The sequence below is a fragment of the Aphelocoma coerulescens genome, chromosome 13 (genome assembly GCF_041296385.1).
Source record: "Aphelocoma coerulescens isolate FSJ_1873_10779 chromosome 13, UR_Acoe_1.0, whole genome shotgun sequence".
In the NCBI taxonomy this organism is placed as follows: Eukaryota; Metazoa; Chordata; class Aves; order Passeriformes; family Corvidae; genus Aphelocoma; species Aphelocoma coerulescens.
The window spans coordinates 15,232,464-15,260,434 of NC_091027.1; the positions used below are offsets into that span (position 1 = coordinate 15,232,464).

Here is a 27,971-nt window from a genome sequence, read left to right on the forward strand (position 1 = left end):
AAGGATGGTTAGAAGACCTTGAGTTTAGGGATTCTGAAGTTATTTAATTGAAGCTCCAGTCAGTTCAATTTCTAGTAAAATGTTTGGCTATTACAAACCATTAATCTACCTTTTTGTTGAAGAACAAATAAATACATAAATATCATCTAGCCAGAAATCATCCTAAGTAAGACTTTGTTGTAACCTAAGAGAGGCAGCATTTCAGTTAAGTCCTCAGAGTCTCATCCTTCCTACCACAGCAGTCAACAGTGATACTCAGGAGCATTTTCCTTCTGGAACTGAGCTCATCCCATGCCATTCCCTGCACCTGCCATATGCAGGCATGAGTGAGGAAAGCACAATATCAAAAAAAGGCTTAAGGTTAGGGAGTTTTCCCGTTCTGTGAGCTGGGTTGTTTTTTCCTTCACCTCACTAAACTGATTTATCTGGGTTTCAGTAGTGCAAACCACCACCTCTCTGCCTCAGCAGAGCCATCCCTGTCATCTTCTGAAGTCTTTTTGTGCAGCTACTCCATGGTTTGCTTTGGAGAGGAGATCATTTAGAGACCTTCTCAGTCTTAACAAAGCAGCCTATCAGAATATATTTTTGATAATTTTATTAATAAATATAGCCTCAAGAAGACTTTTCACAGTACTTCAAAAGCATTATAAACCAATTCCCTGTGAACACAAAAACCACTGAAGTGATTTTGCACATTTTCAGTTTACCTTTAAATAAAAAAATTAAAAGAAATACTGTAAGTACCTGTCTCAGCAGTCACTGACAGATGCAGAGACAACAGGACACTTACCATTAAGCAAATAGGTAGAGGGAACATGCTTTATTATAAATAAAGCTGTTTCAAGCAAAGGAAAACAGATCAATAAAAACTAATTCCTGTCACTTCCAATCAAGGCTAAAAATCGATGAAACTTAAGAGCAGAAAAGACAGTTAACTAAAAAAATCTTAGCACAGAAGAGCTGATTTTAGTAAATAATTCTTCAATGCTTTAAATGCTTCAAACTTCCTGGCATTTTACCCTTTTTTTCCTTTCCCCCGAGTGCTCATGTTCAAGGTTAATATACTTTTTATATTTTCTTCTCTATTCTACAATGGGCAGATTGTTTTGAGAGCCATGAAGAAAAGCTGTTTATTCACAGAACCACCAGAGCAGCAGGAGCATCCCCAAATGTCCTGCTAATGGATCTCATCAGAGTGTAAAAGAGACACACAGGGACACACTGTCCACACTGCACTGGGCCTCAGCTAATGGGAAAAAGGGCTCGTCCCCACTTAAGGAGCATTCAGACCAGGGATTTCCTACAAAAACTTCCCAAAAAATCCACATTGAAGTGTGAGGCTATTTGAGAAGGGGGGCACACTGATGACCATTTTTTAAGAAAACAGTGGAGTCACCAAACTGTGAAGAACATCATTCATGATCCATTTCCAACAAGAAACCCTAGAGAATATTAACATCTTCCCCCAAACAGTATCTTTATACAATAGACCTGCTAGGGGTACTGAGTGTTGTTTGGCAGTCTTTGGAGACTGAAACCTGTCACTAGATATTGATGAAACCGACTTTACAGAACATCAGCTGAATGAATACAAATGCAAGTTTGCTAAAGTTGCCCTTTTATCCATAGACCGTAAATTAAATTTCCAGCAAATCCTTTTAGAGTGGGTCAGCATTCATGTTCTATAAAATGTGTCTCTCAGAATTCAATAGAAAAGCTTCCCTTTATAAATCCTATTTATGACTTTCTTCCCTTTTTTTTTTTTCCTTTTTTTCCCCCCTTAATTACAGCAGAGGGGGATTAGTCAGTGTAAGTCTCCAGGGAGCTATACACTAAGCCATCTCTGAAATTAAACTAAAAGGAAAATGGCAGAAGGCACTGAAGACAGTGAGCTCTGCTAACAGACAAGACTGGCTAATCTGGAAAAGCCAGGCAAATTTTCTGGACCACTGTGACTGAATAAGAAAAGGCAAAGCTCCAGGAACCTTAACTCTACACCTTTATCTTCTTTATTCATTCTCTTCTTAAAGACAAACATCTCATTTCCATTTAATTACTTACATTAAGATCTAATAATGTCATCATTTAATGAAGAATGTAAATTTAAGTCAGAGGTTATCTCGCAGAGATTGACATAAGTAAGAGCCATTTTTCTTCAGTTCTGTTAATTTATTTAATATGATTTACACATGCATGCAGAGCATCCTTGAAGTATTGCATTTTTTCAGTGGCACAGAAAATTTTCAGGCGAGCTACTATTTCCCGTTCTTTGCCTTTTAAATTAAAGACATCTTGAATGAGTTTGAGAATCTGGAGGAAAAACAGGGATGCTTTGTTTAGACGTGACTTTTCCTGAAGCCGTGTATTCCCTAAAGGAATTTAAAGAAATAATTTACTTAAAGAAAATGGTTTTGGTAGGCTATGGCTAAATTATACAAATGCTTAGTCTAATTTCACAGTCTTTGTATTTTGATCTACTAAAGAACAGAGCTTTTCCAGTGCAATGGCATCCAGCTCAAAACCAAATGGATTCGATATAAGAGAAGCTTTTATTAAAAAAATATCCATCAGAATAAGTGACATTTTGTTTCAGAAAGTATCTGGAAAGATGCTTTTTTCCCATCCTTTAAAAATGCCTTGTTTCAGAAATTAGTATTTTGAATTTGAAAAGAATAAATGGGATTTAAACACAGGATATTTACAAAATTCAACAATTTGATCCATCTGAACAGTTTTTAGGATCTTGATGATGTTCCAGCTTGGAACACATTTCACATTATGGATTTTCCCGTGGGGGAAAAAAAAAGCTAGTTTCTTTTCTGGGTAAATTCAAAGTCTTGATAAAACTGACTCTTAATGCTGGGCAAATCCAGAACAGTGGCTCTCAGGGCCCTTTCACCCTGCCCAGGCTCACCAGGGGCTCCCCAGCCCTGAAGCCACCCAGGTCCCTGAGGCAGCCTGAGGGACTGAAATGACATTATCACAGATGACAAATAGCCAAAAAGTTGGCTTACAGCATCAGTATTGTATTATAATATCAGAAGATCCTACTCACAGAGTCCTGATCTTTGGCATGTGATTGAAGCTGGTGACAGGAATGCGGGTGATGTTGTTATTGTTGAGGGTACTGTTAGGAGAGAAAAAAAAAGGGAGAGAAGAGAATAATGGATTGATCAGTTATTTGCATTTCTTCACCAACACACTATTTACAGAAACAACCTGTTAAAATTCTTGGTAATAAATGTGCCTGGCTGCGAGCAAGAAGACACACTCCCCGATAGCTGTGACAATTAGTGACATACCATGGAAGATATTGCTCAGGGAAAGCAACCAACAGCAGCCTAAGGATGGCTGGAGGTCACTGTGTACCATGTCTGGGTAACGAGGGGCACAGAAGAGGAGTTTTTATCAACTACTGGAACAGATCCAGACCTGTCAGTTCAGCTGCCTCTTTGTTCAAAAACCTGGTGCAACCTGAGTGGGGGGACACCAGACTTGGCACAGCATGTAAAGGGCTCACTGTGACCAAAAGAGAGCTGTTGTCTCTCACAGGCTTGTTAGCACAGCCCACTGACACGGCCAGACAGCTCCAATTGCTCCTCGGAAACACATGGACGGATGGGCTCCTTCTCCTCCCTTTCCTTAGGAAAAATATGGGGAGTGGAGCAGCCTGTAATAAAGCATGTCCTGACGCAGGCACGTAAGGATTGCTGCTGTTCTATCAAAGCTGAGCCTGAAGAGAAAATAATCTCAGCAGCTGGAGTGGAGGGACCCCCTTAGAGCTTCTCAGGAAGAATGAACTGACTCGATTACCATCAGCCGAGCGTGCTGCTCCCATTTGTGTAGCTCCTAATTATATCAATGACTCTCCAGCAAATTAGAAGCTATAAAATTTATCAAGATGGCACAGGAAATGGAAAGCACTTCAAAAGGGCATAATTGCCATGCTGCAAGTGCACCAAATCTGCAAATACAAGTAGCCCAGTTTGTCATGAGAATGGACAGGGCCGGTGACCACTCTGTGTCCCAGTGTGGCCAGTCCTGCTATCGCCTATTTGAAACGTGTGACCAGAGCACCAGGGCAGGGAGCAACCTCTGCTTTCTACATGGAGCACAGAATTCCACAGGGTCACTTTGGCAGAAGACAGTGCTTTTGTGCATTTATGTATGTGCTGAAGGAAATACCTGCTGAAGCAACCTAATGGTGTGTCATCCTTCCCTGAAGGATTTAGCTGTTCCCATGTCATGTATTTACATGAGACATTTAACCAAAAGCTCTAGAAAAGTTTTCCAGGAGTTAACTCTCTTTCTTGATCATCTGCCAATTCAAAAACATTTTTACAATTCTGCCTAGAAATCCCTTGGCAGAGACATCATCTAAAACGTCAGCAGATTACAGCTGATTAGATTTTACCCTATTAAGACTGGGTTTTGGGTACACAGGAAGACATACACACACTGGCAAAGCCAGGAGGTTGCAGGGTACCCTGGCTCTGCACAGGCACACTCGGGAGCAGGGTGGGAGCAGCTCTGACACTGGCAGCATGTTTTGCTGCTGCTGCTGTGCTGCATCCTGGCAGGACAGCACCCAAGCACTCTGTCAGCAGGATCAGAACTGGTATTCCAGCACATTGCTGCACCAGATGGATGCACTGGCAATCTGGAGCCAGCTTGGGGGCTGACATACCCATGACAGCAAGCTGCACCAACAGAGCAAAATTACCTTTCCTTCCCAAATCTGTGAGCAGAGAGAGTTATGTCAGTAAAAGAAGAGTTTTGAAAATCTGGAATCTGCATGTGAGATCTGCTGCCAGAGATCTGTATCAGTCAAGTCACACACGTTCACACACCAGGCTGATAAGAGCTGCCAGTCTCAGCACATGATAACTTATAGTATAACGTGTAGTATTCATTCCAGATCCTCTGGAAAACTTGAAGATATTAAAAATTGGACAGGAAACACACAGCCAAGTACTGGGCTCAGTGGGTGTACAAACTCCTGGGTTTGTGGACTCAGGTTCTCAATATGCAAGGACTCAAAGGCAGTCTACTAAAAATTTAAAGGAACAGAGGAAGAGGGAAACACTGTCAACTTCAGCAGGAGAGCTGGAAGTCAGCTCTTAGAGCTGTCAGCCACTCTGCCAGCTGTGCCTCCCAGCCTGCAGGACTCTGCTGTTCCGTGGCTGCAGTGCTGGCAGTGAGCACCCTGAGCACCAGTGCTCATCTGCAGGGCTGAAACTCTGCCTCAATCCCTGCTAAGGTCGTGGTGGCAGCTCACATCCTGCTGTGGCACCTCTCTGTCATACAAGTGCCAGTGCTCCATTACCTTATTTACCCAGTGATGTAACCAAAGTCTTTTGTGGCCAATGAGCCAAAACAAGCTTGTACAACAATTTCAGAAAGTGAACAAACCCACTGGGAGTGCATGAATATATACATCAACACACTCAGCCTTCAGTATCTGTGTGTGTTTGCTCTTTACATGTTGGGACGTTCAAACAGGGCTCAGAAATGGAATATATAATTGCACCACCATTTTTTTTCCTGTAAACATATAAATATAATTCTGAGGCAACCCTCTGCCTTAGTTGCCTGTTACATTAAAATGAATTATGCACTCGGATGGAAGATTTTAGGTATGCAGTGATAAATAAAAGCCACATGTAAAGTCAGCTCACAAAAACTAAATCACATATGTAGCTGATGTCTGAATCAGTCACACATGGCACTACAGGAGTCACTAGGGGCCATAGGAATTCAGGAGAGATTTTTCTATTGATTTCTAAAGGATGCGGATTGGATTTAGGCAGAACAGGCTGTGACAGTGAGCTTCCTTCTGCACTGGGCAGAGAACACATCCCTGTCTCCCAGTGCAATTCATCTGCATGCAGAAAGGTCACCCATTACTGTCTGACTTGATGATTCAAAAATATTTTAAAAGTTCTTAAAATATTTCTATTTCACAGACAAAGCATTATTCCAATCACACAGCGTTTCTGCTCACAAGATATCAAGTAAGAGCGGCTCAGGTTTTGCAGGTGCTTGAGGTTTCAAATATTTGCTTATTTTCAAATAAGCAAAGGTTTCCCACAGTTCATTGAGAAATATATAACCCTCCTTCTAAGAATCCTAAATCAGTGCTGAATTAATATTCTTCTCAAACACAAATTTCAGGGATAACTCTAGCAGACAGCTACTGCTCAGGTGACTTAGTAGAATACTATTTCATTGATATTTAAATGTTAACCATAATGAAGGCAATAAAACATCTATGATAACAGCAATTATTTCAGAACAGAGGAGGCCAAACACTGCAAAGGGCACTAATTGGCAGTGAACAGTCTGCACTACAGCCCAGCTGGAGCTGCAGGAATTTAACCCTGCTGCTCTGGCTGCACAGCAGTCAGCTCCCAGGCAATGGGAGCTCTGGAATGGGAACATGTTCAGGTAGAGATGAGCTCTAGAGACATCCTGTACAGCCTTTCATCACACACATGATTCCTTCCCAGCAATGATTTTTTAAGAGGTGTGTCCTGACAGGGGTGAGCATACAGTACAGCAGCATTTTTAGCACGTGATGGGAAAATACAAATGATGCTCCAGTTGTCTGCTGGCTGCTCCAGGGTTCCAGCCTCAGATTCATCCACCCAATATTCAAATCCATAGGAAGAGATTTGTAAATACCAGAAAGCTGTGAGAAATAGAAATTCCAGAATCTTCTGACTCTTCCAATATCATGTGGGAAAACATATTCTGCTGAGTGGTCCTCATCCTTATACCTCCCACCTCTTCCAGAACCCAACATGTCCCTTGAAAAAGCACTGTCCTCTCATTTAGAAGTCCTCTCCCTGTAAACTATTCACATCCAAAATGCTGTATCAGGAAACTGGAGCTATAGACAATATTATTTATGCCAGCCAACTTCCCACCTTGGGCTGTGATCCTTGTCAGATCTTGCAGGGTAAGCAGAAGCAGACTGCAGCAGTCCTAAGGATCCTCCAAGGACTACTTGGAAGATGCATAACGTGAGATCAGCAGTCTCTGAGGTGGCACATCCTCCACCACTGTGAACTGTCATAGTCCCACAGACTTCAATTTACAGCCCCAGCGGAGCCGCTCTCCTAACTCACTGCTCTGCCAGGCGCCCAACCTGGCCACAGGCACACGTGGAGCTGCCTTCTTCCTTCTGAAGGATAAAGCTGATTTACAGCCCCTACTAATCAGAATTTTCCTAAAGGAAAGAGTGCTCAGTCTGCAATCCTGTCATGATTTGAAAACAGTTACTTATCTCCTTCCTCAAACTTTTGGTGCAAATTTAATTCCATGCAGTTGCATATTTGTCCTCTTCTGACTTGCTCCAAATTCATGAACACCACTGCAGTTTCATGACAGAGAGCTGTTAATTCCAGACTAAATGTAATTACATTAAAATCACTAACCAGCAGAAATAACTGTCATGTCTGTGGTTTTTTAAATAATATTTACGCATTAGTCTTTACACATTTCTCCACCTTCTTGTATAGGACTGCTGAGAGTCAGAAAAAAATGATACTTCTAATGCTAGAGGAAATCACACAAATTTTATGGCAGAGACCTTGAGACAAAAGGAAAGTACTTAAATTTTGAACCCCGCTAATAGTACAAGTATTTTATTTTAAAACCTCAGAAACTCTAAGCACCCTTTCAGGTCCCCTGGACTAATTCAGAGAGCAGAAATCCCAGGCTGTCAGATCAATATTCAGTCTCAATTCTGTAAATCACAGACTACACAGAGATTTTTGTTTCCCTTCTTAAAATTCAATTAATATCATTAAGAGCATATAATAAATATCAGAATCCTTGTCAATTTTTTCATCTGAAATAATACTTCCATGAAAACATACCCACATGCTCTATTCTGGTTTAGTACCAAAAGGATCTTCTCTGACAGAAAATGTTACACAACACAACAGAAATACCTGAAACATTAACTATTTAGTAAAATAGCAAGTGTCCTAATGTTTTCCAGCCACACTTCAAGTGGGAAACTACATAGGTTGTTTCTTTTGTTTAACACACAACACTGACGACAATACCACCTGCTACATCCCAGCTTAAAAAAACATTCTGGTCTCCTAGTTTATCACTGACAAAAGCAAAAAACACTTTGCAGATGTCCATTTTCTAAGTACAAGGCATTTTCATAATTGTACAGTACAATAGCCACAGTGATACTTCTTGTTTTCAACCTGATTTTGAACAGATTCAAATGAAAGGGGCAGGGGAGAACCTGTTGGATGCTGAAGATGCCTTTTGTTACTTGTCAGTAACAGAGACTGGTTTCCTTTCCTGTTCCACTTCTGCAGCTGAATAGCAAAACGGCTAATCAAACTGAGAAATTTTAATTCAAACTTAATTCAAATTGAGAAAACACTTTTCCCCATCCAAGGCTTAATAAGCATCTCCCATAGCTACTAGAGGCCTGCTGTGCTGGCCATTCAGGTTTTTGATCCACACCAGCTTGCTTTTGTGTCACATTTGGCTGACCATGGGACATCACAGCATTTGCAAAATTCTCAGTTAGAAAGAAATACTCAGACCCATTTACTGATAGGTAAATGAAGAAAGAGATCTGCATGTACTAGATTATTGCTGCGTTTGAATGCCTTTTATTTTTGGGCACTGTAGATTCTGTACAGGCTTCTAATACACAGGATTTGATATCAGGAACCCTGCAAACTGCAGCCTTCTTTGGCAGCACAGGCTTCCATGGGTCTGTGGGCTTCACTCTAAGTTAAACAACGATGTTCAGTTCCTTTTCCCACTCAAAACTCTCTCAACACACTGTGAAAGGGTGGTGCTGGGTTACCTCCCTCTGTGATAAACCTGGGTTTTGAAAGTGAGATGCTGATACAGAGCAGCAAAGCAAAAGGGACAAGGCTGGTGGGGCAGAGCTGTACCAGACCCTGCAGCACTGGTAGCACTAACAACTAACATTTCCTTCTGTCTCCTCCAATTACCCCACTGCTCAGTCACGGGGTGCTCTTGGCTGCGTGCGTAATCCCCGCGTTGTGTGTCCGTAACACCATGTAATTGGGCCTAATGCAAGATTATTATCCGTGTGCATGCAATGGATAGCTACAAATGGTGTGTCTGCAGGCTGGTAACGTTCCCAGGAGTGAATTACTGTCATACTCCCCGATTACTGCTTCTCCCACAACTGCCATGGCTCCCAGCTCCTATCCCCAGTGTAACTATACATCCCATAAATGAGACCAGGAAATTTATTCAGACTTAACCAAGGCATCTCCAAGCATAATTAAGCCTCTCATGTTAATAGTTTTTTTGATAATGTTACTTCTACTCAGAAGTGGGTGAAGTGATGCAAAAAAAAAAGGGCTGAACAGCTCTGCCTAAGTTGCCAGTGGAGCTCAGAAGACAACACTACTCTGTCCTGGCAGTGCCAGAAACACGACTTCTCCAAGACCTCAAAGCTCTGGGGTGTGTCTGTGTGTGTAGTGTTGGTAAATAAGAGTGAAGGAATCTTTCCCCTGTGTACTGAAACTGTTGAGCCTGTGCAAGATCAGACATCACCATCAGTATTTATGCACATAAAGAGAAGGATCTACAGGTCTGTCTGAAATACAGAGATGAAACATCAGTTTGGGAGACTGCATCAGCAGCATAATTTAGCACTAAGAGTGACAGTACCTTAGACCTCTGTGTTAGCAGATTCTGATCACTTACTTTTAAACCTCCATTGAACTACATAAAATACCATTGCAAAGGGAATACATCCTCTGTTCCTTGTATTCACACAAGGGTTAAGAAAAGCAGTAACAGGCTTAAATTTCACAGAGGGACTTTCATTAGATATAGGGAAAATGTTTCTTACAATAAGAACAGAGTGTGCAGCCATCAGCAGGGAGGCCTGTAATAAAATACTAAATGAATCCCTGTCAGGAATGGCATTGGATTCGATGGGCCTGCCCCTGGGAGGGACAGTGGATGACAACTTCTGACCCCCTCCCACCCTCACACAGCACCCAATATTAACTAACAGCTGCAATTCCAAAAAGTGAATCTAAATCTATATTTAGTAATAAACCCAGGACTTTAATTTTATACGCTGCCATAATTAATGTTTGTAATTAACTTTCAGATTGCAGGGCAAAAGAAGCTATATTTCCAATAGCTGTAAAGAGCTCTTTTTCACACAAGTCAGGAGGAATTTGCAGTGAATTAAATATTTACTGTTTCTTATGGCCTCTGATGAAAAAGCAAAGTGGCTTTGGTACTCCATCCCTCAGCACTGAGTGCAGTCACCTTTGACTTTCAAGGCATCCAAGGTTTGCTCGTTAGGCAGCGTCCAAAACTCGACTGCATCTCTTCTGAGCTGTGGTGAGTCCCGAGTGCCTCTTGTACTCAATTCCTTGATCTCACCACAGACTGTTTAAGCGAAAGCCCACAACTGCCATGTGGGCAGATAATGAAAGCAACTGATGCTGCACTGATTAATCCGTTACTCGGCACTGTTAGAAAACATAATGATCTCACAAGGGGCCTTATTCACTGACATAGAGCAGCAGAGCTCCGAGCTGACACCTCAAATTAGTGGCACAAGCAATAACAGCTGGGGGTTTGTCTCAATATTTGTACCCAACTTTAAAATGAGTTGGCACAAGACAAGTGCTATTTTTAAACACAATGTTACCCCAGGCAAATAATGGTCTAAATAGTCTCCAGGTGACACGAAGAACCCACTGAAATAAAAATAACTGGTTGCCAATTGGTGGTTTTTGTTCTAGTATTAGTCTTTTGACAATGTGTTCACAAATGTTCTCAACACAGCAACGTGAGAGGCTCCAGCATCGTTAACTTGGGAAGCTGACATCAGAAATATGACTATCTCAAGGATACAGAGGAAAGAAAATCTTCCTTTTAGAAATGTATGGAAAAAATAAAGTAAATAAGCTTAGCAGAGAATTATGCACAAAACTGCCAACAGTGTTTATTGCTACAATTGCCTTGTTCTTCCCATTCTGTGGCTAATTTTAATTTGCATATAACTGTCAGATTTTAACTATTTAAGCTTATGATAAAGGCCAGATGTTTAAAGCAGACTTTTTTTTGCCTTGAAGGAGTGAGATTCCTTTCAAAGACATCAGGCTTTAGGGAAACTGAGTTATTATAGCAACAGACTCTGTGTTTAAGATGCCTGTTTTGTCACCTGGCAAGAACCAGGATGATCACGTTTGCCCACAGTGCAACTTTAGCACATATTAACTTAAGTCCTGTAATTGCTGTCTTAATTCTCCCTAGAGTCTAGCTGTGCCTTGGCTGGAGTCTCTGCAACCGACAAGCTCAGGAGCTGAGGCTAAGAGCAGGGGAGAGGGAAAGAGAGGACTGCAGCAAGAAAATGTTGGGCAAGCTGAAGAGATTGGGACTAGGAATCACTGGAAAAGGGCGAGAGGCCAGAAAAAAATCATATGGGCCAGTACATCAAAGGTTTTACTGTCATATGTAAACAAGCATAAGCAAAATTAAGGATTTTGGTGACGTATGGCCAAACCTTTCTGGTGTTACCTTTAGCCCTGAATTTACGTTAGATATGCACATACATATCGTTATGCCTGAATTTACTTACTTACACCAATACCCAAATAAATAAAATATTCCAAAACAAGATGAAGTAGAGAACAGGACAAGGCAAAATAAAACATAATAAAGGTTATACAGACAAAGTGGTACAAATTTAAATTGTGTACGTTGTTAGATGTTAAATCAAAAATATCACTCACATGATCTTATATGAAATGTCTTATTGCTTCCCCTAAAGGAAGTTGCTCTTTCTGTGCACAGAAAGACATTGCTATTTTCCCACACAATCAAATCACCTCTATCAGCTGTATAAAATACATGTACCAGTTGCATCTCCCAATTCTAACATCTATGCCCAGTGAGAGTTGAAAAAGCTTTTTAGAGAAGTTTCAATCAACTTTTCAATCTTTTACATGGCACTTTAATTCTAAGCAGAAAATACAAATTCCATTCAGCCTGAATTAAAATATAAAAGCATTGGTGCAAAGACAAGAGAATGCAGGCTGAAATTATTCTGCGCTGCTTTATTTTTGAATGAAGGATTCTCCAATGAGCTATTCCTCTAAACTCAAAAACAGCAAATGAAACATTGGCTTAATTTTTTTTTTTTTTGGAAGGAAGAAATTTTCTCAGGTCTTTGCCCAAAGGCTACACATTTTTCAGTACACTGTATTGGGAATGCCTGCTGTGGCTCTAAGTCCCAAGTACATCCAGAATTTTGATTCAGAGAAATAAAATATTTCTGTGAACACTGAGTAAACGTTTTGCATCGTTAGGGTGGTTTTGATGTTTCTCTATGGTACCAAATTACAAGGCTGATATTATTGCCTAGAACCACTGGGAACGAGTCCAATTCTTATAATACCCAGACCAATGCCTGCTGAAGTCAGAGCAAATCCCATGGCTGATTTCAGCAGGGAATGAATCTAGTCCCTGCAATCCATTTATTTAGGCACAGATTTTTGCAGGAGCCACAGCAATCAAAAATATAATGGCATTCCATTTAAACTCCCCTAAATTTTATTTCGTAGATTCATTTGAAAATCTCTTGTTCAATGAATTAATACAATAAACCTAAAATACAATTATTTTACTTTCATATAAATTCACTGTTAAGTAGAGATGGCTTTGGTTCTTTTTTTTACGTTATACTCTCATACCAAACATGGCTCTTGGTGTCACCCAACTGCATGCATACCAGGTTCTGTGGTTTACGGATTCTTTGCTGCTCCTGACAAAACCAGTGGAAACAGGACTGGGTTCTCAATGCATACAGAGGTCTGAAAGCCTACCAGAGTGAATTTATGGAAAAGATGAAACAGAATCAACAACATGAAGTCAGATTATACAAACCTTAAGTTTGATGCATCAGCTCCTCAGTAAAATAAAACAGTTTCTCAGGTCCCTGCCTAAACTGTTGTTTCAGGTTAGTCCTTTCTGAAGCTGAAGCAGCCTTACAAACACAATCCAATTCAGATTAACACGGTTCAACTCCAAAATTTGAAAAGAGCGAGCAACTTTGGTCATTTGTTCTGGTTCATGGCTTTTAATGATGGAGATTTCCAAGGTAAAATGTTTCAGCTTTCAGTCAGCTGAGTGCTACTATTTTCTTACAGGACTTCACCAAAAGACCTTCTGAAGAAATTGATTAACATTGGATCAGAAAGGAACAGTATCATTGTTCAAAGCCATGTTTTAATTTGTCTTGTCCTGAGCACACTGCAGCCTTAATGCTACAGCTTTATGGTAAAAGCCTCTGTTCTGACAGCCTTCCCCTCACAACGAACACCACCTTTCATACTCCTCCAAGTAACACATCAACTACAGAAAAGCCATTCCAAGTGGCAGAGAGAAATTAGTTGTCTTTTCTGAGGTAGAGAAAGTGACAAAAATGGACTTCTGCACCCATTGTCAGGGCTCTGTGGCAATATTCAGTCTCCTTGGGATGGTCACTGTGCCAGCCCGTGGCCACCTCAATGCCGCAATGCGGCAGCGCCCGAGTGACTGCGGGAGCTTGCGGGGCCCGCGCTGCCTGCTGGGAACAAAGAGGGACGAGCCACCAACCCCATGAGTGACACGGCACTGGCAGTTGAGCCAAATGTTGGTGTAAAAGCTTTTACCAATGCCTTGTAAGAGGCAGCAATGGGAATCCACAGAGAGAGAGCTGCCAGAATCTCTGGGTTCAATTTTCCCCCAACAGCAGAACTAGCAGGTCCTGAAGGCAAAATAACGCCCCTTATTGCTCTGGCCAGAGCAGCCACTCTGACTTCAGTGTCTCAGCTGCCCCTCAGTTCCCAGGGCCATTGGCATTGGCACTGGGAGGGAGCAGCAGGAAGAGATCTTCCATGGCTCCAGCAAGAGGACAATGGGCATGGTGTGACACAGAACCACACAGGCAATTCCTGGCTTTGGACAGCAGAGGAAGGAAAACAAGCAAATCTTTTAAAGAGAGAACACTTCACCTTAACTACCAAAATTGCCTCCCCAAAGTGCAAGAGACTGAGAAGGTATTTGCAGAATAATTTTATATTCTAACGATATGTGTCGCCCCTATCTGCAATTCGTCCATGCTGGAAATTATGGCTAATATTCAGGCTAATATAAATCCACATAAATGAAATAGGGGATGTGTGATACATGCATTCTGTGAATTTACACTTGCATGTATGAACAGTTGTTAAAGAAAACTTACATTCATAGAGGAAAGAAATGCTTTGAAAGAACAAAGACTAGACGTAGTTTCTAGACAAGGGCAATTATATGTTTCTTGGTGAAGCTGGAAAGGGATCTGCTTTCCATCAGGATTTTATTTTAATAAGGCATTAGACAGTGCTTGTGTGTATCACACAAGAAAAAGGTCAGTACATTTAAAAATGCCTATCTTTCCAATTTTTATGTTACTCCCAAACTCTACCTGCCCATGAGAAGCAGCAATACCTGCTTATATTCATGCAATACAGCTAAAAAACCGTAACAATCTGAATAGCAAATACTCACAGTGTTTCATTTGCCTCCAGTCCACAGAGAGAAAAATCGCAAAATAAAATATACACAGAAAAAATTCGACGCACCCATGATCTGTTCAGGAATATTCTACAAGCGCGAGCAGTAGTTAAATAAAAGGAGTCAACAGTTCTTCACACATGGCTGTTTCTCTGTAATATCTGCATGCATCAAAAATAAAATATACCTGCCATTGTGGAGGGTCTGTCCTACCCGTTTCAGTCTGAGGACTGGCCGGAGTGCCTCACCTGGCTTCTAACGCCCTTCCCGCGGACGGGAAGATGGGATGTCTCGCAGATGAGATGGACCCAACCCTTTTAAGACACCACTGGAATTGCCCAAGGAGCCAGTAGGAAGCGCGGGTGCTGCGGCGTGGGCTCCCCCTCCCCAGAGCCCGCCCAGCCCGCAACCGCCTCCTGCACCAACGGGGGCTTCTCGCGGCCTCCAAGGCGCCGTCGCAGAGATGCTGCATTGCGGCAATTTATCGATCGCAGCAGCCAAGTCCAGCGCTGAAAGCCATGAACCAGGGCTGCTTCCCCACACTCCTTCTCCCAACAAAGCCTGTCTGGTGTCAGACACAACCTAGGGTTCTAGTGGGGAACAGAGACCTTGCCCGGTCTGTGCTGCTTCAGCCCTCCAGCACAGCCATCAGCCTGGCTTCCACAGTGTTCTCTTCTCTTTACCCTCAAATAAACTGAGCAACAGTCTGGTGCTTGCAGACCAAGAAGCCTCACCCCACCCAGTGCTGAGAAGACAAGAGGGATACAAGCAATTTTAAAAACTTAATGGCACAACTGAACATCGTTTTCTTCAATGGCTTTATGTAGCCATTGATGCTTTTTCAACTGACCAAGCTATTTTCTCAGGTATCTCTAAAGCACTCGAGCAACATGGTACATCATAACAAAGGTTTCTCGATGGCCTTACAGCATTTTTAGATTTGTTTCTAAGGATGCGCAGATGTCCTAAGCATGGTCATCCATTGCTCGTAAAGACTAAAAACAATGCATTCAGATTATTCACCCCAAAATAGAAACGTAAGAAATGTAATTCTGCTTCAAAAATATTGAACCAGTTAACAAGAAATTGCTTCATTTATGATAACTTAATTAACATAGAAATTGTGATTATTTGTCTTCAAATGACTTCAACATTATTTTATACTTCCATCCTTAAAGCAGCTCTTAAATTTTCTTTTTTCCTAAACCCAGGCTAGATAAGCTAAGTAAATAAAATCTAATTCATATTAATCTTATTACTTTCTTTTAAGTTTTAAAAATTATTTTCCTTGATTTAACCTTAATTTAAAAATGCTCTCATCATCACATATACTTGCACACATACATACCTACATTATATGCATAACCTTTTGAACAGCAAGAAAAAAGACCCTATTTGATCTTTAGATCAGAAGCAGTTTTTACCAATGCATTTTTTTTCAGGTGCAGATGGAGTTATGTACTTCACTTCCAAGCACTTCCAAGCTATCTACGTATTTCTGATTTGATTTCTAATTTATTACAGGCACAATATTATTGTCCTAGCTAAAAATATTGGATAATACCAGTAATATGTAATGCATAGTACCCTGGTCCCTGCAGCTACAGTTTAAGGTAAAGTATCAGACATCTTGCTTGAATTGGGAGCTCAATCCTGATATACAGAGCTCCCATCATAGTTTTACTCTCTCTTTCCAGGCTGCTGAGCCCTCCCTTGAATAAAGACTGGCTACGGCTCAGAGCTGTTGTCTATGTTGTACTTAGCACAGCAGAGGGACAAAAGCAACCTCTAAGAAAGACAAACCATCTACTCTCCTACTGCTCACAAACAATGCCTTTAGTCAGACATGGAAAAAAAGAAGGGAACAGTTATGTGTTTTGAAACGTTTTTTGAAATGATCATTTTTCACTGTTGTGACTGAGCCCACAGGAAGCAGGAGTTCCCACATACACCACCAGCTCTGGACCCCGAGCAGTGCCACAGGAGGGCTGAGGCCATCCTGGGATATTTGACAGTGATATCAAAGGAACCTGTGGTGTGCACACATGCAGCCTCCCCCCAGCCACGGAGCTGTGCTGATGCCAACAGAACCACATCCAGCTACCGGAGTATCGTCATCCTGCTGCTTTGGGGAGTCATAGAAACAGTGAACTGCAAAGTACGCCACAGAATGGCTACTCATCTACCTTGAACTTGTCATGTGCCATCAGAACTGTGTCATCGCCTCAACTTTATCAGCAAGGAGTTTTATTCCCATCCTAGTCCTCAGCTCAGCTCTTGGTTAAGGTGTTGAGCTGCACATCAGCATTAAATACACATCGGAGTGTCCTCTGGATGAAGTCGTTCACATTCATTTGACTTTCAACAGTCAAAATGCTTGTTCTACATCTTTTATATTACTGACGAAGAAACTATATTAGTCAAAGGGGAGGGAGGGCAGGTCACAAGATGAGCAGAGCATGCAAATGAAACAATTAATATCATGGGAGAGAAGGTTTGCCAGAAATCCTGCCTCTCCTGGAGTTTTGACTTTGGAATCTCTCGGAGCAGAGACTGCAGCACCAATGAAGGGCTTAAATGACACAACCCATAAAGCTGGGCTTCCTCAAAAAGCATACTGGTCAGTGATTCATGAAACTAATAATTCTAAACTGGCACTGCTCTTATCTTGATAAGTTCTGCAGCCTGCATGGCTCCAGGCTATTCTTAAAGGGAAAAAACCTTCCAACCTAATGGGGCAGGGAAGGAGAATGAGCACAGCATTCAACTACTACATATGCTCCAGGAAGGGAAAAATCCATCTTTTCTAAATATGTAACATAATTAAGCATCTGGACCAAGGACTGATAGAAATGTTCATCAATTTGCAAGGACATGCCTGGAATACAGCAGGATTAGCAAAATCATTGATCAATGAATTTATGCAAATATATTCTCCCCATAAAGAGAGAGTTACATTACATCTGTAACAGGCATCAGTGATTTTCAGAGACCCTCTCTTAGCCACTCTTATTTTATCTTGGCTGGTCTTTGATATAAAGCCTGTCACCATGGTGCCATCTGGATAGTGTTCCTTTCACCATGCTGTACTTCCAACCTCCCATTTGTAATCTGCTGTACAACAGAGGTTATCTCAGATTTCATTTCCACATCTTGAGCAGGGACACCAGATCTCCCATGGACATGCATCAGCAAATAAAACCATTTCTTATCAAGTAACCGTGTAAGCACCCCATCTTCCCTCCATCAACTCGTTATGCTGATTATGCATTTCCTTTCCCTAGGGTCCACTGAGGGGGGCACTCCACTTTCTAAAAGTTCACCCAAAAAAAGGCATTTCTGTAGTTAATCTTATCTCTGAATTGTGGAACTGAAACCTTGTAGTAACCACAGCCAGGTTCTTGAGGAGCATTTCTTCTTCCCTTACAGACTGACAGTCATACCGGAAGCAGGAAGAATGGGAAGAGTAGAAGCTAAGGGACAGTCTAATAAATAACAGAGTAAAGAGAAATTGAAATTCCCACTTGCCTAGTGACACCTCCATACTCTGCACACACCATTTCTGTATTGCCAAACCAACTGTTGTCCTTCCTCTGGCATAACCTGATTGTCTGAGAGACAAGTTCAACACAAAAAATGGTGGATACTCTTAGAAATGCCAAACTCCTCGTTTTTCAATTTCACCAAGCAGGTACATACTTCAATTACTCATACACTGCCAATGGTTACTCCCTTACATTTACTTTTTATTACATGTGTAATTTTTACATGTTGACTGATGAAATAAGTAAAGATTTTAAACTGCTTTTATTAATTTACATACATTTGAGCTAATACACACCCTTGGGTAAAAAAAACAACCCCAGTCAAACCAACAACACAAACCGCCAAAAAAACCCCAAAACCCAAACAAAATATAAACCAAAACCTGCAATAATTTATTTTTCACTCAAGTATAAGTAAACTAGCTATGCACATCATTTGACAAAGAATTCTCATTTTCATTATTATGTTTCAGCATTTTGGTATCAGTTATAGGAACATAATTTACAGAGTTCGAATTTGATCCTGATTGCCTCAACCGATCATAATTTCCAGCAAAATAGAGGAGGAAATCACATTTGTGTGGCATTTTCAGGCTTTCATTAAGCAATGACATCTCATATATTTAGAATTATGTCATGACTTTCGCTCCCTGTCTCTCCAGGTTGTGAAAGCAAATAAAAATCTTATATCTAATTAAGACATGCCCAGAATAGCATTTTGCAAATAAGTAAAACTGACTATATAACTGAGTGTTCAGCACACAGAGGCAACCCTAGAAACAATTAAATCCTGGCTGTAGCACAAAATATTGATTCATGTTCAGAAAGTTCTTAAAAGTTTGCTATGACAAAAGGCAGTGTGCATTATAAGCACACTCATCCATGACATCTCCGTTAGAAATTGCACAGACCAAACCTTTTATGAAAGAATTGTTTATAACAGGAACACATTGAATCCAAACAAGGAAAGCAGGACTAATCCCGATTTTTACCCACTGGTAAAATGCTTGCAATGGCTGGGTGTGGCAGACGATGCACAGAACTGGGGCTGCAGGGTGTGACACACCAGCGGCGTCCCGCCGGACACGGCTCGGGGCCGAATCGGAGCTCCAAAACCCCGGCACAGCCCTTGTAGCTTTGTGGTTTTGTCATGCAGCAGGAAGAAGAGTGTAGCAGAAATATTTGGGGAGAAAAGGTTCTGCATACAAACACTGACAGAACAATTTAAATTTCTCCTATTGCTTTAATTTTAAGATTTTGGGAAAGGAAGGGTGGTGCATTTTTCTTTACCTTTATGACATTTTGCAATCAGAAGAAAAAATATTTGTCATATATATTTAAGACTCATTTGGAACTGAAGTCACAGATATTTGGATGACTATACCTGCACCTTTTTCTTAGTACTTGTGGATGAATTGGCATGATTTTTCACACTAAGGCACCCAAAGTGGAATGGTGAGTCCCTGAGCACGTAGTCTGCGGCGATGGACTCAATGGCAGAGCCAGCGCTCCTTCACTCCAAAAGCAGGTGAAACTCAGGAGGGAGGATTTTCAGACTCAGACATATTATATGAAAGACCTACAGTTAATGTGGCTAACAACAAACAAACCCCCAAATCATTCTGTACTAGCTCTGTACTGCAAGAACTCCTTTGCCTTCTTTAACAGAATACTACCCACAGACCTCCTAGGATTAGCTCTTGGTATGATAAAATCTTATGCAACGAACAGAATGTGTTCAAGCTCTGGACCCTCTGGCTATCATTATAAAGCAGGAGGAAAAACAGCTTTTACAATATAAAAAAAAGGAAAATACTCCACCTAAGTTGTCAACATTGACTCATAATTCTTTCTGTGCTGTCTACATGGTACAGCTCCCATGCCACCACACAGTTTTCCAGTTACCCCAGAGAGACAAAACAATGACAAATAGATTAATGGGCTTTTTGTTAAACCGAGTTCTGTTTCTTACTGAGAAAAATGCTTCAGCCCTTCCAGTCTAATGACAATAGTATGCTCAGGCAGTCAATATTACTAGTTTTTCCAGTTTGAGCTTGTTGAACCATCTTGAAGATAATTTCTTTTACTCATCTATCCTAAGAGACTGGAGGTGGAATTCTGAGCCTTAGAACTTTTTTATCTCCAATCTTTCATAATTTTGGGCATCTGGAAATAAAAGTATGGACTAACTTCTAACCTATAAACTATATGAACACACCATATAAACTATTGCCACACACCATAAGGAATACTGGCTAATCACTTTGCAGACTACTCTGGGTTTTTGGTTTGGTTTTCTTTCAAGTTTTTTTTATAACCTTTAATCATACTTGTGGCTACAGTAATAGATATTTCTCAATAATACTGTTATTGCCAGATATTGCCACAGGACATAAGTAAAAACTAAGCAGAGCAGAAAACCTCCTACTCAAAAATCTTTAGTTAGCGAAGGTTTTACACCAATTTTCTTCAACTTTCCTGCGCATCTCTATGCCAACAAGTCATAAGACAGTTAATAACTTTTGCCACTCATTTATGAATACATGCCCATTTTGCATTTTATTGCTGTTTCAGTTGTTGCACACACCTTTCTATGTCTTGGACTGCAAGACCAAACCCACTGAAATGTGTTTTACCGTCTTATAAAAAGCGGACACAGGAATTTGTCAACAAGAAAAACTTCCTATTTTATCAACAGATAGAAACCAAACCCTTCATGGGAATCTGCACAGAAAACCTGAGACAAGAATGAACAAAGCCAGCCCCAGTGCAGAAATACCAGGACACGAAGTGTAAGCCCATCAGTTCTGCAGGTCGTTTCCCAGACATTATTTTCGACTTGCTGCACAGGCAAAGACAATCAAGAGAAGGCACCAAAGCACTTTATACTCAACATTTTTGCATCTTTTAACCCAAAACTCAGAGTCAGCAGTAGCACTCGGCACCTGCATTGGGTCAGGCCATATAATCAGTGACACTTTTCGTGGCATTGAAACACAGAGGCTCCTAAACACAGAAGTGACCGAGAGCCCCTCGCGTTGGGAGCTGCAGTCGGCGCCTTGGGCTGCTCCAAGCTGCAGCTGAAGTTCACAACTCCCTGCACCACATCAAGTACTCAAATTAGGCACAAATTTCAGTCTTGTTTTCATCTCTACCTCTGTGCTATTTGTTGGTACAGGAACATATTTGTAACACAAAACAAGAAAATGAGAATAGCAAATGAAAACAACTTGTGGATAAGAAGAAATAACTCACATGGACCATGGCGTGCTCTGCATTTTGAAGGATAACTGCACAAAAATTCCTTTTCTTCCTATAGCTACTGAATCACCAAGCTCCTTGCAGTCATGTTTCTTGAGGAGCTCAAGGTGAATGAAACGTGCAATCCAGAAACCAAAGTGTTTCTAAAGAAAGTATTCTTAGTTTATTTTTTGAGCAAGGCTGTGCCCCGAGTTGCAGACAAAATTTAGAAGTCTGTAGACAGGGTGTGTGTGAGGAGAAAAGTACAGGAATGGAAACACTGAATATCAGAAACGTCACAAGATTTCAGTAAGATAAAGAAGAAATACATTATTTGGTGCTCTTGCAAACTGGTCAAATATAATTAGATTTTTTTTTTTGCAAGAATCCTTAAATATTTTCTACATATTGCATTGTATGTTAAAATATACCTGCATAAAATACACAGTGGGTTTGAAATGTTGAAATTTGGTTTTACCTGTTAATGTTCTTTGATGGTTCAGATCATTTTAAATTTTAACATTTTTGACTGTTTTACAACTGAAGATATGATATTCTCTGGGGCATTTAGCAAATTTATTTTGATAGAGAGATTAAATTCTCAGACTTTCTTTGAAGAAAAAAATTCAGAGGAGCCTGAAAGTATAAAACTCACATTTTGTGACAGCAAGAAAAATAAGTTTAGAAATAGATACTATCAATCTCTTTTCTCATCTTTTAGAATTAATATTGATTCTTTTCCTGTAGCAGTGTGTCTGTACTGAAAATTAAAAATGCACTAAAGAACTGATTATGATCTATTTTATATATCCTCATCTTCTCCCACCCACAAATAACTAGCATAGAAGTAACCAGTTAAAACAGAGAGGTAAATAAAAAAATTCAGTATTTACTACATCCTGGGGAGAAGGAAAGCATTCCCAGCAACTTCTGCAGAGCCTGCAGAACTCAGTATATTGCAAAAAAAGGGCTCCATTTATTGTCCAGCCTATTTAGTGAAAGTTATAGCTCTGTCTGCTGTCAGTGGAGGACTGATTCACCCTCTGCAGATACAGAAAATCAGTTCATCAAAAAAAAAAAAAAAGCAAGCCAGTTTTAGAGGAGTTCATTTTTTTTTTTTTTCCTTTCTTCTTTTCTTTCACCAATCTGACAGACAAGTAAAATTTTATAGTGGTAACACATTACTTTTCCTGAAAAGTGCTATTACTACAGAATTCAAACAATACTCTTGGTAAGTTACCAGATAAAAAACTCTGCAGAAACCTTCTGCTAGCTCAATATGAGCAACACATACTATCTGATCAACATCAGGGTCCCAGCCGGGGGAACAGAGGGCACCTCAGCCGTGACAGACACAGCCACCACCAGGTCCCTCAGAAGGCTGAGCTTCTGAAGGCAGAACTCCTTTGAGCATCAGTACCAGGTAGATCCAGCCCCTGGGAACAATTCTGTGTATCGCCAGACGTGTTCAGACCCCTGTGTTGTGTGGCACAGGGCTGCCTATCCAGCCCCCGCTGTTCTCCCTCCTCTCGGCAGCCCAAGGCAATGTCGTGACTCTGCTGAGTCTCCAGGTGCCAGGAGTGTCTGAGGCAGGTGCTTATTTTATCCACCTACCATTTGCTGTTTCATCCCATGTAATTTAAGGGCAAGCTCTGCAGCAGCCTGGGCAGGCCTTCCCTGCTGTAGGGAGCTGGGCACTGGGTCAGGGCTGCTCTCACATTAACTCACGGCAGATGACGAGGGCTTGAATTTTGGAGGGGTCGTGTGTTCTTCCCACCCCCCTCCATTTCGGCTCAGAATTACGTGTTTTCACGAGCACTGACACTCAGCTTTGCAGAATTACTTTCGGGTGACAGGAAAGCTTTATAGCAGTTCCTATAGTGAAAACCTATTCTAGAAAAGGTCTTTAAGTGAACCAGTAACTATTAGTAATAAGCAAATTATCTGCTCAGATACCAAGTTCAGGGTAATATTGGATTTATCTTACAATGACAGTGCTCTAAATCTAATGTGCTGCTTCCCTGTTAGAGTCAGATTTCACTGTCAAAACCTTTTTTTCAGTATGTGCTGCTACTTTAACAGCCTATGTGTAAAGTTTGTGGTACGTGAAGAGCACAACGTGGTGTTATTTCAGCCCTCAGAGAAGGATCCTCCCCAAAAGCCAATGACTGCACTGAACAAGCCTGCCAAGAGCCCATCTCTCCTCCCTCTTAGATACCAAACACCTTTGAAACAGCTTTTTGTCTAGGGCAGCAGTCACATACCTCATAATATTGCTCCCCATGAACCTGTTACCCATCCGCTGCTCGGCACTGGGCAGCCCCAGGCAGGTTTCTGGCTGCGGATCACACATCGGACACACTTGGAATGCTGCTGAACCCCATCTGCTCCACGCAGCAGCGAGCACAGCAATCTCTGCGCTCCTCGCGAGCGGCAGCGCAGAAGTCGTCTATTGTGGTTTAATTAGCAATAACGCCAGCCCGGGGGAAGTGTGAGATTGCACTTGCTGAGGTGGGCAGGGAGGCTGCGGAGCCCCCAGACCCGCCAGCACTGCAGCACGGGGACAGCCACCCCCCCACCGCCCCAGCCCGGCACCAAGTCAACTCACAGGATCTCCAGGTCGCGCAGGGCTCGGAAGGCTCCATCTTCGATGCAGCTGATCTGGTTGTTGTCCAGTTGCCTGCAGAAAGGAAGGGAGAGGATGAAGGCTGGCTCCGAGCACCAGGTTGGGGCTTCCCCGTCACCGAGGTGTCCCTCCACCCCCTCGCAGCGCCTGCTCAGCTGCCACGCTGCTCGGGGCTGCTCGCGGCTGTCTGACAGCGCTGCACGCTCCCGCACACTGAAGCCTGTCAGGTCTCAGTAAATATTAATTGCGCCTTTTTTTTTTTTTTCTCTTTTTTTTTTTTTTTTTTTCTTTTTTAAGGCAGAAGGGAGTAATTTCATTACATTAGGGCATCCAATCCATTATGAGCTTTTACCGTCATGTCACTGAAACAATTTCATTAAGCTAAAGGCCTGTAAATCATTGGAGGTCACTGGGCTGCCCTCCGTGACCTCCCAGAATGCCGTTTTTTCTTTTACTGGAAGTTGGAGTCCTCTGTCCTGACAGTACTAAATCTCCAGGCTTTATCTACCCGAGAGCTGTGAGAGTGCATAGGGAATATACCAATTCCAAATTAGACTCAACTAATCTAATTTTATAGTCTTTTTATTATTCTAAGCACCAAATGTCTGTGGTGGTTCAATGCCTCTCTGCATTGTTACTGGTCCCATCTGGTAGCCCTTTCTATTGAAAGATTTCTGACTAAATACAGATTCTGTCTAACTGCATCAGGGAGAGCAATCCAGTGACAAAAAGCATTATACACATGTACACTTAAAACACTATTTTGCTTCAAAATGTGTAATTTAATATTTGGATGGCGGTGTTCTCTCATTTGTCTCCCTGTATGTGCATGATTTAAATGTATTTTGCAATATATGTGGATACAGGAGGACAGCTACATCTGTCTCTTTTGCTTAAAAGAATTAAAGTTGTAATTTAAAATTCAGTGATTACATTTTCTGACATCTGATCCCTTAAATTTTACACTTAAAGAAATAAAATTACATATCTAGTCACATGCAAGTAAAATATCTGCATTTCATGAAAATAGATGCAAGCTCCTGAATCTATATGTTACTGCCATTTGCACAGCATAAACTTTGGATTTGGTGAGGCAGAGACCTCTGTACTGAATGTGTAAAATATCTTGAACAAAGATACAAATATTACACTGTAGTTTCTGGTTTTTATTAAAAAAATATATATGCAACTATAGCAAATATATTACACCCATGTATAATATGGCTGTACAGTTTCACCAACTACTTTCCAATTATTGCTGTATCTAATTTTTGGTCTAAATAGACATTTGCAGCAATTCTCTCATTATACAACAATAAAGCAAAGCACTGAGTTTGATCAGCCAATATTGAGAATCTTGGATGTGTATGTCTTTGACAACTATGGAAACTTACCCTTTGTGATGTAGTCTGGTATCAATGAACATCATATTTTTTGTGAGTTAAATACAGGAAAACCTACTCACACTCTAAGGTCTGCTAAAAACCTTAGGAAGCATAAAGCCCAACCTAAGGTTTCTCGTAGCATTCGCTCACTTTGGAGAACTTTTTGAATTTGTCAAACTTCAGCGATGTCTCTGATACTGACAGACACTGGGGTGTACAGCCCTCCAAAAGGCATTTTTCTGTGTGCAGGAGTTCATGCACAGTATATATACATAGCTGGGTAAATGTATACATATTTATGTTCTGTTTCTCTCATGACCTACCAAAGATCCTAAAACCTCTCTGGTTTTGACTGCTGAGAAGACCATTGGCTGCTGAGTGCCTTGTTCTGATATCCCTGTTTAATTGACAAAAATTTGTTGCTGAAACAGAAAGGATGCTGCAGTTTGAAGAGGAATAAACCCCAAATGAGTTAAATGCAGTGCTGTCTGCAAGATTAAATACTTTACACTTAGCTTTATTAAGCAGAAGGTTGGCAGATATGAACATGATGAGAAGAAAGGAGCCTCAACTTGAGAATCACCTCTCCCTCTCCTTCTACAGGAAGTACTATATATTACACCATTTTTATTGGAGTTATACTATGATATTGATTTTTCTGCCAAATACACTAAAATAAGTAAATAAACCCAGTGTGCTACTCACAAAGCCTTCTGATTAAAGGGATTCCTAGGTGGGTATTGTTTTTTTAAAAAACTGCTACTCTCATACATTGATTTTTGTTGAAAAAGCATAATGACTATTTTAATCATATTTCCACAGGTCCAGTCATGCCACTGCCAACGACCAGGTTTAGTCTGTGTGATCGATGCACAGGATCACAGCAAGGGAAACCTCTCAATGCTCAGAAGACACACACTTAGCAGGACTATCAGTAAATAGGGAACATATTCATTAGTGAAACATCCTGATTCTGTGGCCCGTGAACCAATCCCTCACAGTCTCTGGGGTGAGACTCACATATTTAATGCTCCTTTGTCACAGTGCTCGTGTCTCTTGGTATCTATCACACCAACACATTCACATCTGCACTGAAACACGAGAATCTCTTCCCAAAAGGAAGAGAACTGCTAGTTGTCTCAAAATTAGGCATGGCTGGTTTTAAGACACCCTGCCTCCCCGTTTATTTCTCTGTGTGTAAAGATGGAAATCCTATTTCTCTGCATCTGTACAGCACCCTGGTGAGTGGTTCAGTCAAGACTAGAAATTTGAGAGTTTAAATCTAAATGTCCTCCTTCCAAGACAAAGTGTTAAAGTTTTGGGAAAATCTTAAGTAAAGTCTTACAGAAAGCAAAGGTGATCAGCACATTTTTTTTCACTTGTGAAGACAAAACAAACCCCCTGTGATGTGGACTAGCAGCCAGCTCACACACTCAGTGTGGGTAGTCTGTGCATGCAGCTCCTCAAGGGGCTGAACAGATATGCCTAACATTTGTTGAGGAGAACATCTAACTTCAATAAAATTAATCCTATGCAGAGAAGGTGAAATTTCAACTTAAAAAGAAAAAGAAAAAAGGAGAAAAACCCCAATACTTCAGAACAGGTGGAACCTACATTTCCCTAAGGAACATGTGACACCGCTCCTGTTTCTCCATCGCTGCATTCTGAACAGAGCACTCAGGCACACGGAGCACAGGGCAGCTACCTGAGACACATCTCACCTGCTCCAGCCTTACAGGTAAATATTAAAAAACGGCCTTGGGCTGCAGAAACCTTGATTCAGATTTAAATGCCACCTCTATTTGTCAGCACTCATACCCCTTCTAGAAAATTTTTTCCTCGAGATTACAAATGGGTTGTTATGCATGTAGTGGTGCAATGTACTGGTGGTAAAAGGTCAGACAACACAAACTCAGATTTAATATGCAATTTTAAAATTACATGGACAAAATCACTTTTCATACCTGCATTTACTCTGCCTTTTGAAGGAATACAGCACTAAGCTCAGACTTTATCTAAGCCTACCAAGTGATTCGACTGCCTCTGATGGAAAAAAACGTTCTCACACAGAAATATTGAGCCACTGAAGGATGAATGAAACCACAGTAACTGAGCTGTGTAACACTTTCAAATGTTGCTGAGTTACATAGATACCTAACTTCTATTTGGGGCAAAGTGTTTGGGTTAAATGCTGAATCTCTCGTGCATGAGACACAAAGCACCGGAGCTGGGCAGACCCAAAGCCTGGAGCTGGGCTGGGTGGCATTGTCAGAACAGGTCCTTGCTCCAACTCAGTGAGCTGAGATCCCGGCCTGGGAAACCCAGCAGCTCCCCTGAGATTGAATTATCCACCCTGAGCCCACCTAGGAGGCTCCAGGGATCCCAGATCTCCGTGACAGGCAATTAGCCACCAGACAATGCCAAGAGATAATGACAAGCAACACCAGAAGAGCTCAGAGAACAGAGCAAAGCACTCAAGCAAGGAAAGTATTGAATGGGCAAATGGGATTTAGGTGGAGTGGGACACAAATGCTTATAAACAATCCAAGAATTTATAAAAGTCTTTGGAGGAAAAGACATTTTTCATGTGGT

The 27,971-nt window shown here is 41.2% G+C and overlaps 1 protein-coding gene across 4 annotated transcripts in view; it reads right to left on the reverse strand.

Annotated features, from left to right (window-relative positions):
• Positions 1-27,971, reverse strand: part of SLIT3 (slit guidance ligand 3) — a 521,085-nt gene that overhangs the window by 182,314 nt on the left and 310,800 nt on the right. For all 4 annotated transcript variants that reach the window (XM_069029271.1, XM_069029274.1, XM_069029272.1 and 1 more), the window contains exons 7-8: positions 23,977-24,048; positions 3,056-3,127 (exon numbers count right to left, since the gene is read on the reverse strand). In XM_069029271.1, the coding sequence (XP_068885372.1) occupies positions 3,056-3,127; positions 23,977-24,048 (144 nt within the window). The remainder of the gene's footprint in view (positions 1-3,055; positions 3,128-23,976; positions 24,049-27,971) is intronic.